General features: G+C 39.1%; 2 protein-coding genes across 3 annotated transcripts; both read right to left on the reverse strand.

Annotated features, from left to right (window-relative positions):
- Positions 1 to 435: 435 nt before the first annotated feature.
- LOC147395162 (ATP-dependent Clp protease ATP-binding subunit ClpA homolog CD4B, chloroplastic-like) lies at positions 436 to 8,086 on the reverse strand. Of its 2 annotated transcripts, none has more exons than XM_086454297.1 (10): positions 7,919 to 8,086; positions 6,402 to 6,982; positions 6,041 to 6,156; positions 5,790 to 5,912; positions 5,425 to 5,610; positions 4,349 to 4,564; positions 3,070 to 3,287; positions 2,513 to 2,588; positions 2,294 to 2,383; positions 436 to 1,804 (listed from the first exon to the last, which is right to left on the reverse strand). In XM_086454297.1, the coding sequence occupies exons 2-10, from the start codon at positions 6,961 to 6,963 to the stop codon at positions 626 to 628; spliced, it is 2,766 nt and encodes a 921-aa protein (XP_086310423.1). In that variant the 5' UTR covers positions 6,964 to 6,982; positions 7,919 to 8,086; the 3' UTR covers positions 436 to 625. The 2 variants fall into 2 exon arrangements, with proteins under 2 accessions (XP_086310423.1, XP_086310422.1); XM_086454296.1 differs by having other exon boundaries at positions 6,402 to 7,013.
- Positions 8,087 to 8,608: 522 nt separating this feature from the next.
- Positions 8,609 to 13,060, reverse strand: RARE1 (Pentatricopeptide repeat (PPR) superfamily protein). Its single transcript, XM_086454298.1, has 2 exons — positions 10,353 to 13,060; positions 8,609 to 9,470 (listed from the first exon to the last, which is right to left on the reverse strand). Exon 1 carries the CDS (start codon positions 12,761 to 12,763, stop codon positions 10,472 to 10,474), a length of 2,292 nt encoding a protein of 763 aa, XP_086310424.1. The 5' UTR covers positions 12,764 to 13,060; the 3' UTR covers positions 8,609 to 9,470; positions 10,353 to 10,471.
- Between the last annotated feature and the right edge of the window lie 415 nt (positions 13,061 to 13,475).

The raw sequence follows: 13,475 nt of genomic DNA on the forward strand, positions 1-13,475 counted from the left end.
CCTTACCTATCATCATCATGAACAAATCCTTATCCCAAATATTTAGGGTCAGTGAAACTAATCCTATGAGGCTGTGACAAAGCCCTCCTCTATCCACACTTGGGACCTGCGGAGTAGTGTCGAAGAAACAGGAACCAAAAAAAAAAAAAGAAGACTGGCTTCAAATCGTGTTAAAAAGCATGCAAACACTTGACCGCCTAAGTACTTCAGTTACTCAAGAAGGCACCTCGAGTCCAAGCACCATATTGTTCGACAATAAAACCCACTTAATACTGCAAATAGTGGGGCTCGAAAAGGATGTTCCTATTTATTGGAAATGAAAGAAAAATGTAATTTATCTATCCTCGTTTCAAGGCAAACTTAGAAGAAATGAACCTTTGTTTGTTATTCACTCTGTTCTATTTCTTTACGATAAGGAAATGGAAACACTTCTACTAAGTAATAACATATTCTGGTCCCTGAATATTGAATACAGTGTGGTGGCACAACAAATACAAGAGCACCAAACAATGGAGCTGCTGCTATATATTCTTTACAAAATAGATCACAACGTATGACAATTTAAACGTAGTAAAATAAGTACAGATAACAGATTGTTGAAGTTCAGATGGGAGATGAGGGTAGTTTACACAGGTACTGCAGGGGGCGACAGCTCGGGAGCACCACTACTACCATTGAGCACAGTCACATTACCATCAGTATCGACATCAACGATAACAGAATCCCCCTCCTTTATATCTCCTGACAACATCTTCTCAGCCATGCTGTCCTCCAGAAGCCTCATAATTGCCCTCCTCAATGGTCTTGCTCCATAGCTCGGGCTGTACCCCTCCTCAACCACTCTGTCTCTGAACCTCTCTGTCACCTGAAGCTCTATCTCCTTAGTCTTCAGCCTTCCAAACACTTCCTTCAGCATTATATCTGCAATGTCCTTCACCTCCAACTTTGTCAGCTGACGGAAGACAATCATCTCATCCAACCTGTTCAGGAACTCTGGCCTGAAATATTGCTTCAGTTCTTCTGTCACGAGGCTCTTAATCCGGTTGTAGCTGCTGTCCTTCTCATCAAAGTCTAGGTCAAACCCAATCCGGCGACCACCCTTTTCGATGACACTGCTTCCGACATTGGATGTCATTATCAGGAGTGTGTTCTTGAAATCCACAGTCCTTCCCTTACTGTCTGTCAACCTCCCATCTTCCAGAATCTGAAGCATCATATTGAAGACATCAGGATGCGCCTTCTCTATCTCATCAAAGAGGATCACGGTGTAAGGACGGCGGCGAACAGCTTCAGTAAGTTGACCACCTTCAGTGTAACCAACATAACCAGGTGGAGATCCAATGAGCTTGGAGACAGTGTGCCTCTCCATGAACTCACTCATATCAAGCCGGATCATGGCCTCTTCGGAGCCGAAGTAGTAAGCAGCAAGCGCCTTAGCCAGTTCAGACTTCCCTACACCAGTTGGTCCAGAGAAAATGAAACTGGCAATTGGACGGTTGGGGTTTTTAAGTCCAACACGAGCACGGCGAATGGAACGGCTGATAGCTTTGACAGCTTCATCCTGACCAACGACCCTCTTGTGGAGGCTCTCTTCCATCTTGAGGAGGCGATCAGACTCGTCACTCGAGACTTTGTCAACAGGAATCCCAGTCCATGAAGAGACAATGTGTTGTATGTCCACTTCTGTCACAATAGGACCTGAATCACTTGCCTCGCTCTCTGCCTTGCTTCTTTCTTTGCCTTTATCAACGAGATTTGTGATCTGAGCCTTGAGATCCATTTCCCTATCCCTCAATTCCCCAGCCTGTCAAAGTATTCTGCATTGTAAGCCTAAATGGAAGGAGATTGTCGGCAAACCAAAAAGTAGAAGCTATAACCAATTGGAACAATCTTATATCAGAATTCAACTTGGTGCTTTGTAAGCTCGAAAGAACTGAATATTATTATAATGTCTAAAAGCCAATCGAGCTTAGAAGCCAGCCCTTACTAGCTACTTCTTTTGATACCTCCCGAGCAAAGGAATGAAATATCCAATCTTGTTGGAAAGAAGGGTTGAAGAGTGGATAACAATTTTTTTTTTTTTTTTTAACAAGCACATGGGGCTACAGAAGGGAAACTCCTGCATGCTTTCAGCATGGGATGTACATTTTCCTTTACCTTCAGCACTGGGGATTTTCTTTTTCTGATTCTTTGGGGTAATTTCTTCGGTTTCAGATTCTTTATAGAAAACAATCAGAAAAGAACTTGTTTCCCAAGTATAATTGATGTAACAATAGAAGAAAGTATGAAGTACCTTCTCGAAGTCCTGGTTACGAACAGCTTCATTTTTCTCCTTTGTGATCTGTCTGAGCTCTTTTTCGACCTCTCTAGCTTCCTCGGGGAGCTGCATTGGAAAGAGCACGTAACCCACTTCATTTAAAGCATCAGCGGAAACAAGTATATTGTTCCACTCATCAAAAGACTAGGATGTTTTTCTAAAGCAGATGTGCTTGATTGGAACAGGAAAACATACTTGTGCATTACGAAGCCGAACACGGGAACCAGCCTCATCCACCAAGTCAATCGCTTTGTCAGGAAGGAAGCGGTCACTGGTGTACAGAAATATCCATCAGAGCAATAAATATAGTAAACCCTGATTGATAATAACAATATCCGATGAACCAAACAATTGTCACCCTAATACTTGTGAACGTTCAGGCAAAGATTGCATAGAACACAAATTTATACAAAAGAAATTTATAAACATTCAGTGTTACAGGAATATTGGAAAAACTTTCACTTGTTCAAGTTTTCATCCTCTAAACGGTATTATACCATCATGTTACATGCTAAACATCATAATTCATAACATGACACCTAAATTTTTTCAAAGTGAATGCAACAGTTATTTAGAAGTAAAGCTAATTTAATCCCATGTAATCACAAACAAAGAATTAGAGATCAAAAGAATGGTAATAGCAGCTAATTTTAACAAAACCTACATAAAAAGTGTCGTTCACATTGAACAATGAGAAAGCCAGAACAGGATTGACCACTGGATATGAATGAAATGAAGACAATGTCACAAACCTAATGTACTGGTATGACAAATGTGCAGCGGCAACTAAGGCTTCATCTGTGTAACGGAGCTTGTGGTGAATCTCATATCGCTCTCGAAGCCCTTTCAAAATCTCTATGGTCTCATCAACAGTCGGTTCAGGCACTTTTACCGGCTGGAATCGTCTTTCCAATGCCGGGTCTCTCTCAATGTGCTTCCTGTATTCATCTAGTGTCGTGGCACCAATACACTGCACCAAATGAAATCATTGAAGTTAGCACTTTATAAAAGACGATATCATCAATAAAACATTTTCCAGACAGAGAAGCATTGATCCAAATTGACCATGCTGACCGAAATCATAGAAGAGAAAATCAAGGTTCTTTCAAGATGATCAAAATTCTAAAAGAATTTAGAAATCCAAATAAATTCTGAAAAACTGAAATCATAAAATCAAGAACGGATCTTGAAACAATAAAGGAAGATAAAAACAAGATAATTCAAAATTCAATAAAAGAAAAAGAAACTAGAAAACCATGAAAAGTAATATAGAAAACAGTCAATCTTATCTTACATACTGCCCATAATCATTTATAAGATTTAAATAACGAAAAAGACTAAAAAAACATTAAATTTTTTTTTTTTTTAAAACTATAGATGGTTACTTTAACCAAATAAATAGAGCAGAAATTTAAACAAAAATAATAATAATTGGGTATTAATAGATAATTCCAAGGCCAGAGGGAATGAAATAGGGTTTCTGGTACTTGAGGAAGTCAAAAGGTCAAACTTTTAACCATAGAAAAGAATGAATGTTAAATTGTCTTGAAATAGTCTATTTGTAATTATAATCAATAATAATGTAGAAGATTATAAATATATAAAAAAATAAAAAATTCAAACTTAGTAAAGATGCTAAAAGTAGATACTAAATTTTCTCCTCAAGAAGATTAACAAAAGACACCAATCCAAGGAAAATTGGAAGAGCTCAAGCTATACACTAAAAGGCTATATCAAACAATTTACTTCTTGAACTGCTTAAATGAGTGCTACTGCTACACAAGTAGCCCAAATCATCACATTTGGTTTCTTAAACCTTAATAAGTGGTTCATGGGGCAAATCCAGGGATATAGATGGGAAACTAGTTCAACTCGAAGTGATGGCAATAGAGAATATAGATTTCTCATTTTTAGAGCTATGGTGAATATGGATATAGGCAAGAGTAATAATATTCATACTTTGCACCCAACCTGGGCAGCCCATCATCAGTCCAGTGGCGACTGTTTGTAAGAACCAGAAAGCTAAATTACCTGCAGTTCTCCTCTTGCAAGGGCTGGTTTCAAGATGTTTGCAGCATCTATTGCACCCTCTGCTGCACCTGCTCCAATTAATGTGTGCACCTCATCAATAAAGAGTATTATCTCATCGCTTTGTTTAATTTCTTCCATCAGCTTCTTTAACCTTTCCTCAAACTCTCCACGGTATTTTGTACCAGCAACGAGAAGACCCATATCCAGGGTAATAACCTGTTGCATGAATAAAACTTTGCATTAGAATCTGACATGAGGAGATGAGGTAGAGAACCTTGGAAATGGAAAACAACAAATAAAATGAAGCAAACAATACAACAACTAACAAGTCTATGGAAGAAAAAAAGAAGAGAGGAAAAGAATTTGTTCTCTCTTCCCGTTTCAGGAACATGGCACACATGCAAGGAGATTAGAATCAAACATTTGATAGTTTCCAACAAGGAGATCACTAGGTGACAATCAAGCGAATCCACCAATTCTAATAGTGCTTGTTATGGATTTTACAAAACTGTTCAGCTATCTTCCATAATCGAAAGGAAATAATACAGTTCCATTGGGTTTGGTGGCAAGGATCATCCATTCCAAGGAGGTGCCCATCATAATACAATGCATTTGATCCCCCTAGATACAACATAGAGAGAAAGTGAAAAGTCTCTAATTTTTTTCACCAGGGAGTAGATTATCGGGAGATGTAACTATTAATTTTGGGTAAAATATCCTAAGGAAGAGAGTCATTCTATCCACACATCAAGGCTTCCCAAAAAGGGAAAAGCCTGAGAAATGCACAGATCTGATTCCAATGGTGGCAAGCAGATGCAGGGTCCAATTCCATCTCCACTGCTCATCCTCGAGGCCTCCCGTTTGTGCCCATGAAAAAATGTAAAGTTAGCATGCATGTCCACATATTGAATTATCTCGTATTTGCATGAATTGTGTGTAATCATTTATTTATGCATCTGTTGGCAACCCAGGTTTTCAACGATCCCCATGTCTGACAACTCATATACATGCTTCGCACCAGCTCATGTACCAGCGTTTAAGTTACATAAAAAATAGTCAAATAATCTTACTCTCACCTTCTTTCCCTCAATTGTTTCTGGAACATCACCATTTGCAATTCGTTGAGCGAGTCCTTCTGCAATCGCTGTTTTCCCTACACCAGGTTCTCCAATCAGGCAGGGATTGTTCTTTGTCCGCCTACCCAAAATTTGAGTCACACGCTCTATTTGTGGTTGCCTTCCGACAACTGGATCCAGCTTACCCTGTGAAGGAGAGAAAGCATGCTTAGACACAAGATTTTAGTTGGCAGTTGCTGTTAAATGATGACACCATCGCTTCAACTTCTTGGATCTGTCAGCTATAATGTCGAGATTGCTTCCAAGAAGGTCTGAAATATGTTCTACCGGTATAAACCATAGAGGAGTACATTGAATGCATATACCTCCTCTGCCATTTTTGTCAGGTTGGTGCCATACTCCTCAAGTGTAGGCATTTTATTGCCGCTACTGCCTCCCCCAACTCCAGCACCAACAGCCTCTGTGCTCTCACCCACCATACGGATAACCTGCTTGCATCAAGGAAATTCAGAATCTTCATGATGATGAATATTCATTTTGGAATCAGGAGCATGAAATGATTTTGAGAAAATGGAGGGAATACACAATATGAGATAATGATATAATAGAAACTTGCCTGTGTACGAATGTTACTAGGATCAGCACCGAGGTTTTCGAGCACACGGGCTGCCACACCTTCACCCTCACGAAGCAGTCCTAGAAGCAGATGCTCAGAACCAATGTAATTATGACCTGAAACACTCAATAAGAACCAACAAGGTCTCATTAGTGCAAAAATAGAAGGATAAAATATTACAAAAATTTATGCAAAGAAACAATAGGGGGTCTTTCTGAAGGGGTAAGATAAAAAAAGAAGAGCGAAAAATAGAATCCAATTAACCCTGGTTTCTAAAACGGTCAGGTTTTGCTCAGGTCAAGAAACTGAATAAGACAAGTAAATCAACAGCTAATAACTACGAGAAAATTCAAAAAGTTACCGAGTTGGCGAGCTTCCTCTAGTGAAAGTTCCAAAACACGCTTTGCACGAGGAGTAAATGGTATCTCCACCGCAACAAATCCGCTACCCCTCCCAATAATCTTCTCCACTTCAACACGAGCATCCTTGAGATTTATTCCCATGGATTTAAGAACTTTGGCAGCAATGCCAGTGCCTTCACCAATAAGACCCAATAGTATCTGTTCTGTACCAACAAAATTGTGTCCTAATCTTCTTGCTTCCTCTTGTGCAAGCATAATAACTTTGATAGCCTTTTCTGTGAAGCGCTCAAACATAGCCTTAGCCACACCTCTGCTTGCCCTTCCACGTGGGACAGAGATTGCAGCCGCAACCTTGGAATGGAAATCAAGGCCAGATTTTACCATTGTATCTAAAGCATTAGATCCCCGCAATCCTGAGAAATCCCGAATTCCCAGGTGCAGCACTTGGACATTGGCCATCATTTGCACACCCCTGTTCTTTCCAGATCCTCGAAGTTGACCATGATTTTCACCAACAACTGCAGCAGAGAGGTTTGTTGACTGAACCAAGGCCCTAGCCATGATTCCCACTAACAAGGAACTGCTCTTCGATGACTACAATTTAATACAACCTGAAGATAGTGCATGGGTACAGAAAACAAATAACTAACCAAGTAGGCCCAGAAAACAAAATCAATAACCTTCGATTTAAAATTTTACAAGAAAGTTGGTGAATATGACTGACTATGATAAGAAGTCTTCAGATCAAAACAACAAGGGAATATCGGACACATTAGATTCCCCAAGTGATTTGAATCACTAATACAATTGTTATTGGCTAAAGCTTTTAGGCTACCGAGGCATCATGAAAAAGTAAAGGGTAAAATATTTTGATGGATACACCACCATAGACAAACATAAAGCCCTATGAGCTTCACATATACTCCAAGTAGGTGGGCTTGGACCTCAATCATTTTGGGTGGCAGAGTATTGATCAGGGCCAAGAGGATAATCCATTTGTGCCATCTTCTAGTAGAATTTTTAGATTTTAAAACTATGAGTTCCCTATAAGATGAGAAATGTAGAAATTAATCTCATCTAAGTAGAAAGAAGGGTAAAAAAAAACTGTAAAATGGTTTGGGTTTAAGCACACCAATCAAGAAAGAAGACATATCATCAACATCAAAATCTAATCCAAAAAATTGGGCAGAAAACAGTTTGGATGATGTTATTCTCAGAACTCAAAGATCAACCAAGTGTTTTGACATCCTCTATCTCCACACAAGAACCCAAAATAAATAAATAAATAAAAACAGAAGAGAAATTAAGAGTTATAACTAATGATGGAAGATTTGAAACAACTAAAGGAGCTTTCTATTACAAAAATTAAGTGAATCAGCATGAATAAAAGTATAGAAAAAAGTAACACAAATAAAAGAGAATAAATCAAGAATTGAAACAATATGATCACCACGAAAGAAATAAAAAACCAAGAAGTGAAAATCTTAAGGCCAGATAAAAGATTGGGAACATATACCAGAATCACAGAGAGATAGAAAGAGAATTTCTTCGGTTATGGCTGAAAATTGAAACGAGAAGGATGAAGAAATATGGACAATAATGATGCTTTAGTTTCTTGCAACCTCACAAAATTTACTTGGATTTTAGTCGAAATTCCATTTTCTTCTCTTCTTATACATATAATATCTTGTTACAAGTCCCCCCACCACCTCTCATATCTCCTACGTCATCAATTTACATTTTAATAATCATCCCCTCTCCCAATTCTCTCCACGTGGCTGTACAAAGAATCCTAAACTCTTTCACACGTGGCTATGCATAGAACCATAGATATTTTTCCTCGTCAAAATCTATGTTTCTGTGCACAGCCAGGGGAGTTCGAAAATCACGGACTCTTTACTTGTCTTCTCTCGCTGCAACAAAATATCTTATTTGTTTGGGTTGGGGTTGGGTCCCACCTGACCTGACATATCTCCTATATTGTATAACTTATAGATTGTCCATAGATTTTCTAATATTTACGTTCATACAGGACTTGTCAATCTGATTGCACGCGTACAAAAGGGGGATCGTGTCTTTATTCTTACGATTTTTTTTTTTCCTTTACTCGTCTTTTAGAAAACTAATTTTTTTTTTTTTTTTTTAAATCCACGATTCAGAAATTTTGTGATTAATTCATCAAATCAATAGGGGTCTCTCCAAATTAATTGACAAATTGTTAAATTAAAATACATTTTTTTTTCTAATCTGTCTTCTACCTCTGAAAATCCTGATTTCATGCGCACCTTTTATATTAGACTCATAGCTCAATTGATTTGATACATTGCAAAACAACTTTGAGGTTGGAGGTTCAAGTCCAACTTATCTATAAATACAAAACGATCTCAACCACAGTCATGGTTTTAAAACTTGTCTGGGACAAAGATGATTCAAAGGGGTAATGCAAATCTCAACTAATAATATATATATATATATATATTTTTTTAAAATGCTATTAACTAGTTATACAACAATTACAACTACAACTACAACAACAAAACCTTTCCCCAAAGATTTGGGTTTGGCTAGACGAATTATGTTCTCATCCCACTTTTTCGGAAGTAAAGTTCCCTGTTATTGAGACTTGAGAGTATATTTATATCTACTCTCACCATCTCCTTCCACATTCTTTTGGTTTTTCCTGTTTTAGGACCTTCAACTTGAACAAGTCTTTTAATTGAGATTGTATTAGGCCTCTAGTGAACATGCCCAAACCATCTTTGATGACTTTCTCTTCGTTTATTACCTATTGGAGCTGCCCTTGTAAAGTTAAAGTATCGGATGGAGGAAAAAAGCGAGGAAAAAGATATTCCTTGAACAGCTGTGTATCTGGCATCTGATGGGGCAAGATGCACTACGGGCCATAACGTAGTTAATGATGGAAGATTCACTTGCTTCAAGCAGCTAGGATTCCCAAGGCCTGATCAGATTGCGTAACGTTCACATGTTTGGTGATGCCAACATATCATGGAGTTCTTGATCCTGTATGAAAGAAGGGCAATTCTAATATCCATTGTATTGGTTGGTGCCTGTATCAAAGTTTACCAAGGAAAAGGAAAATCAAGTGTAAGTTTTGTGATACTGAAAGAAAAAAAATGGAGGTGACTTGGGCAATGCTATCAAAATAACCCTTTTTATGCAAAACATATTTGTAAGCTAAGAGACTTTTTGGTACTCACAAGCTGTGGCCAATAGATTCTACAATAAATTACATAGAGAGACAATAGATTCTTGAATTTGATGAGAAAAATTGTAAACCAGGATCCATCCCAAAATTTGAACCAGTCAATTCGAGATTCTATTGTCCCCACAAAATTAACCAGACCAAACTGCCCAATTGAGATCTCATTTTGCTACTTGTCCTAGTTCTAAGAGAATTGTTCTGAAGTATGCAATTCACTACAGTCTAGTTATTTCCTTCACTAGCTCTTCATTGTTCATAGTTATGGTCTTTAGAAGATATCTCTATCACAAAAAATTGCCGTAAGCACAATGATATAATTCCTGGGTGAATCCCTAGTTAAAGATGTATTTAAAAAAAAAATCTGTAGTCAAAGCAGTATAGACTAATAATTATCCAAAATTAGAAAATCTAGTAGTTGATATGAATCAATCAGGTTGACTTCTGGCAGATAATTCCTCGGTTGGCCCGTAGAATTGAGTCAGTAATTCATGAATGGATGCTGTATGCTATGTATCATGATAAACTGTTGACAAAACTTTTACATTTTTTTTATAGGGTTAGTGGTTAGCAAATGAAGTTGGGTTCAAGGGGGTTTGAACCTAGGACATGGGAACAACGCACCACACGTCTTACCACTAAACTAAGTTGGCACTCAAACAAATTTTTTTTTTTGGATAAGCAAAACTTTACAATTTCAAAGGAGCTGAAACGATCATATAAAACTTACAGTTCAGAAAGAGCTATGCAACGTGACAGCAATCGAGCTAAGCTTCACTTATGAGACCACCTAGTCATGAAAGTAAGGCACCCTCCATGAAAAGCGAGCACGAAATCAGTCCCATGGGTTCACCAATAATTGTTGCAAGAGCATTCTCCACACTTAAAATTATGGAATCTACTTGAATCTCTGACAACAATTTCACGTCCTGTAATCTTGGATACATGTTTTGCAAAATCATGGCAGTCAGTGCAAGCACGAAGGTTTTTGAAAACCAATATAGGGGCATTACTAGGAGTGGATATAAGCCCAAATGCAATTGCAAGCCTCTCACTATGGTCAAGAAGTTGTTCTTTCCGCTTCTCGGGCAAACTGTGGAGCACACTATAATTGATGGCAGAGGTATTTCCATTGTTCATGATTGAAATATTCAACTCCTCCAACTTGGCGTAGATATTTTCTGTTTGGGGGTGGTGTCTATCACCTACAATAAATCGGTGTACCTTACCCTTGACAGTAAGCCAGCTGCGACTAACTTCCTTCCTCAAATCTCTTTCAGCCATCACTTTTCTAATATGGGCAGCCTCTTCCCACTTCCCACTTGAAGCATACAAATTAAACATAAGAATGTAGCATGAAGTAGCGTCTGGGTTCAGCCGAAGAAGGTTTTCAGCTGCAATCTTTCCAAGCTCGACATTCCTATGGGTCCAACACCCACTCAATAAGCTCATCCAACTAATCACATCAGGTTCAAATGCCATAGTCTTTATCAATTCAAAAGCCTCTCCTAATCGCCCCGCACGAGAGTAGATATCAACAATACAGTTGTAGTGATCAATAGTAGGATCTACACCATACTCACTTCTCATTGAGTCCAAACATTGCATCGCCTCTGAAACCAACCCTGAATGGCTGCAGGCTGTCAAAACACCAATAAATGTAATAGCATTAGGCCTTACCCCACAGCTTTGCATCCTTTCAAAAAGTCTTAGGGCTTCTGAAGCATGACCATGATAAGCACAGCCCGCAATAATAGCAGTCCAGGCCACAGTATCCGGGTCATCTATCAAATCAAAAGCTCGAAGGGCATATTCTACCCTACCGGATCTCGAATACATGGTGATCAATGCGCTCTCTCCATAGAGGTCAGATACTAGACCCCTTTTTATTGCGTCAGCATGTACTTGGGTACCCATGTTTAAATCTGCAAGTGCGGAACACACTTGAAAAATGCTAGTATATATGAAGGAATTCAAAACCATGCCCTGACTCCTTACATCCTTAAAAATTCTAAGACATTCCTCGAATTCACCATTTTGTGAGTACCCAGAGATGATTGCACTCCAAGAGACATCATTTGGGTGACAAATTGCCTCGAAAGCGCAACGAGCATCATCAAGACTTCCACATTTGACATAAAAGTCCACAAGTGGGGTTCCTGCCGAAACCTCCGAGTCCAGTCCTAATTTAATAATATACCCATGAATCTGCTTCCCTGTTTCCAAATCCTTCAACTCTGAGCATGCCTTAAGAACAATTGAGAACACAAATTCATCCAATTGAACGCCTTCACCTATCATTCTATCAAACATTGCGAGGGCTTGTTCATGTTTTTTGGCCTGTGTATACCCCACCATCAATCCAGTCCAAGTTACAGCATTTTTCTCAGCCATTCTATCAAATATGAGCTTAGAACTCTCTAAGCATCCACATTTGACATACATGTTAGAGAGAACTGTGTCTATCAAAACATCATGAGTTAAACCAGTTCGAATTACATGAGAATGTATCTGCTTCCCAAGCTTAAGACATGACGGAGACAAGAAAGCCCGTATCAGGCTTACATAAACTGCGGCGTACGGGTTTATTCCCGATGCCTGCATATCTGTAAACAACAAGAAAGCTTTGGCAAAAAGTCCATTTTGAGCATAAGCAGATACCATTGTACTCCAAGAAACCAAATTCTTCGTGGGAATTTCCTCAAACACTTTGTGAGCCTCAACAAAACATCCGCAATTACCATACATTCTAATAAGAGAATTCCAAAGAAATAAAGATGGGTTCTTGAGTTCTCTTCGCAGTCGTTCATGAATCATTCTTCCATTAGATAAGGATCTCATCCTCCCACACGTTTCGAAGAGACACTCATAGGAATGGGTGTTAACAGAAATACATGCCATGTCCATTTGTTTGATAAATTGGAGAGCTTCATTGATCTTTCCTTGTTTGGAAAGAGAAACTAAATGCAAATTTTCAATCAGGCCTCTTTGATTTTGTTGGGTGGTTTTGATCGGAGAAGAGCAGCGATTCAGAGATACCCACGAAGGAATTCGAGAGAAATTCGAGGTGGCTATAGTTGGAATTATTTGTCGAATTGATGTTTCTGAAGGATTTGAAGGTGGGAGAGGAAGAGAAGCCATCGACGATCGATTCGACTGCGCTTTGATCGAAAGAGGTTCACTGTGTGCGCATGAGTGCGTGAGAGAGACACAGATCGATTTCCTTCGACGGCCTCCACGATGTTCGTCTCTTGGGAGTTCGTTAGCTACTGAACTCCATGTTTACTTTGAACACAACGTGGCACATTCTAATGGACATTATATGAATTTTCTAACCCCATCAAAACTAGTTAAAAAAAAAAATAATTGGACGATTTACGATTCTTAAATTTATTTTGATAGGGTTAGAAGTTCGGAATGGGCTGATTTTTAGTGAGGATGATCTCTTTGACCGCGGCGATGGAATCTGGGACGGAAGACTCGTAGTATCTCTCTAGATCTGGCAAAAGCGAAAGACCCCCTAACGTAATTCGAATGGGGGCTGACCGCTGAGCCCACTCTGGCCTCGCAGGGCGGGCCCCTGTGGGTGCGAGCTGGAGCTGCCATAGCTTATGGCTAGAGCAATGGGAGGGGGCCCCAGCAGAGAGAACAGTAAGGATAACGAGCGCTCCATCCATTTGGCAAGTGGTAGGAACAACGAACAAGTACTTGGTAGGCCAATAACCCAGTGAATCAGGTGGGGCACTCGACGAAAGGGAGCATACTACATTGAGCAAGTACGATATACGACAAAAAAATTCGGCTATGGTGTAGGTTGCCCTTATTAATTCATTGGGTGCTTTTGTAACTACCC

This window comes from Akebia trifoliata, chromosome 9 (assembly GCF_017979445.1).
Source record: "Akebia trifoliata isolate Shusen 1 chromosome 9, ASM1797944v1, whole genome shotgun sequence".
Lineage (NCBI taxonomy): Eukaryota > Viridiplantae > Streptophyta > Magnoliopsida > Ranunculales > Lardizabalaceae > Akebia > Akebia trifoliata.

What these genes read in the sequence shown, in the direction of transcription:
- LOC147395162 (XM_086454297.1), bottom strand. Translation starts at nt 6,963, where the DNA reads ATGGCTAGGGCCTTGGTTCAGTCAACAAACCTCTCTGCTGCAGTTGTT. An exon ending in TGACAAAAATGGCAGAGGAG is followed by an intron (nt 5,611 to 5,789) that starts GTATATGCATTC and finishes TCTCCTTCACAG; the next exon opens with GGTAAGCTGGATCCAGTTGT. An exon ending in TTGTCATACCAGTACATTAG is followed by an intron (nt 2,589 to 3,069) that starts GTTTGTGACATT and finishes TCTGTACACCAG; the next exon opens with TGACCGCTTCCTTCCTGACA.
- RARE1 (XM_086454298.1), bottom strand. Translation starts at nt 12,763, where the DNA reads ATGGCTTCTCTTCCTCTCCCACCTTCAAATCCTTCAGAAACATCAATT.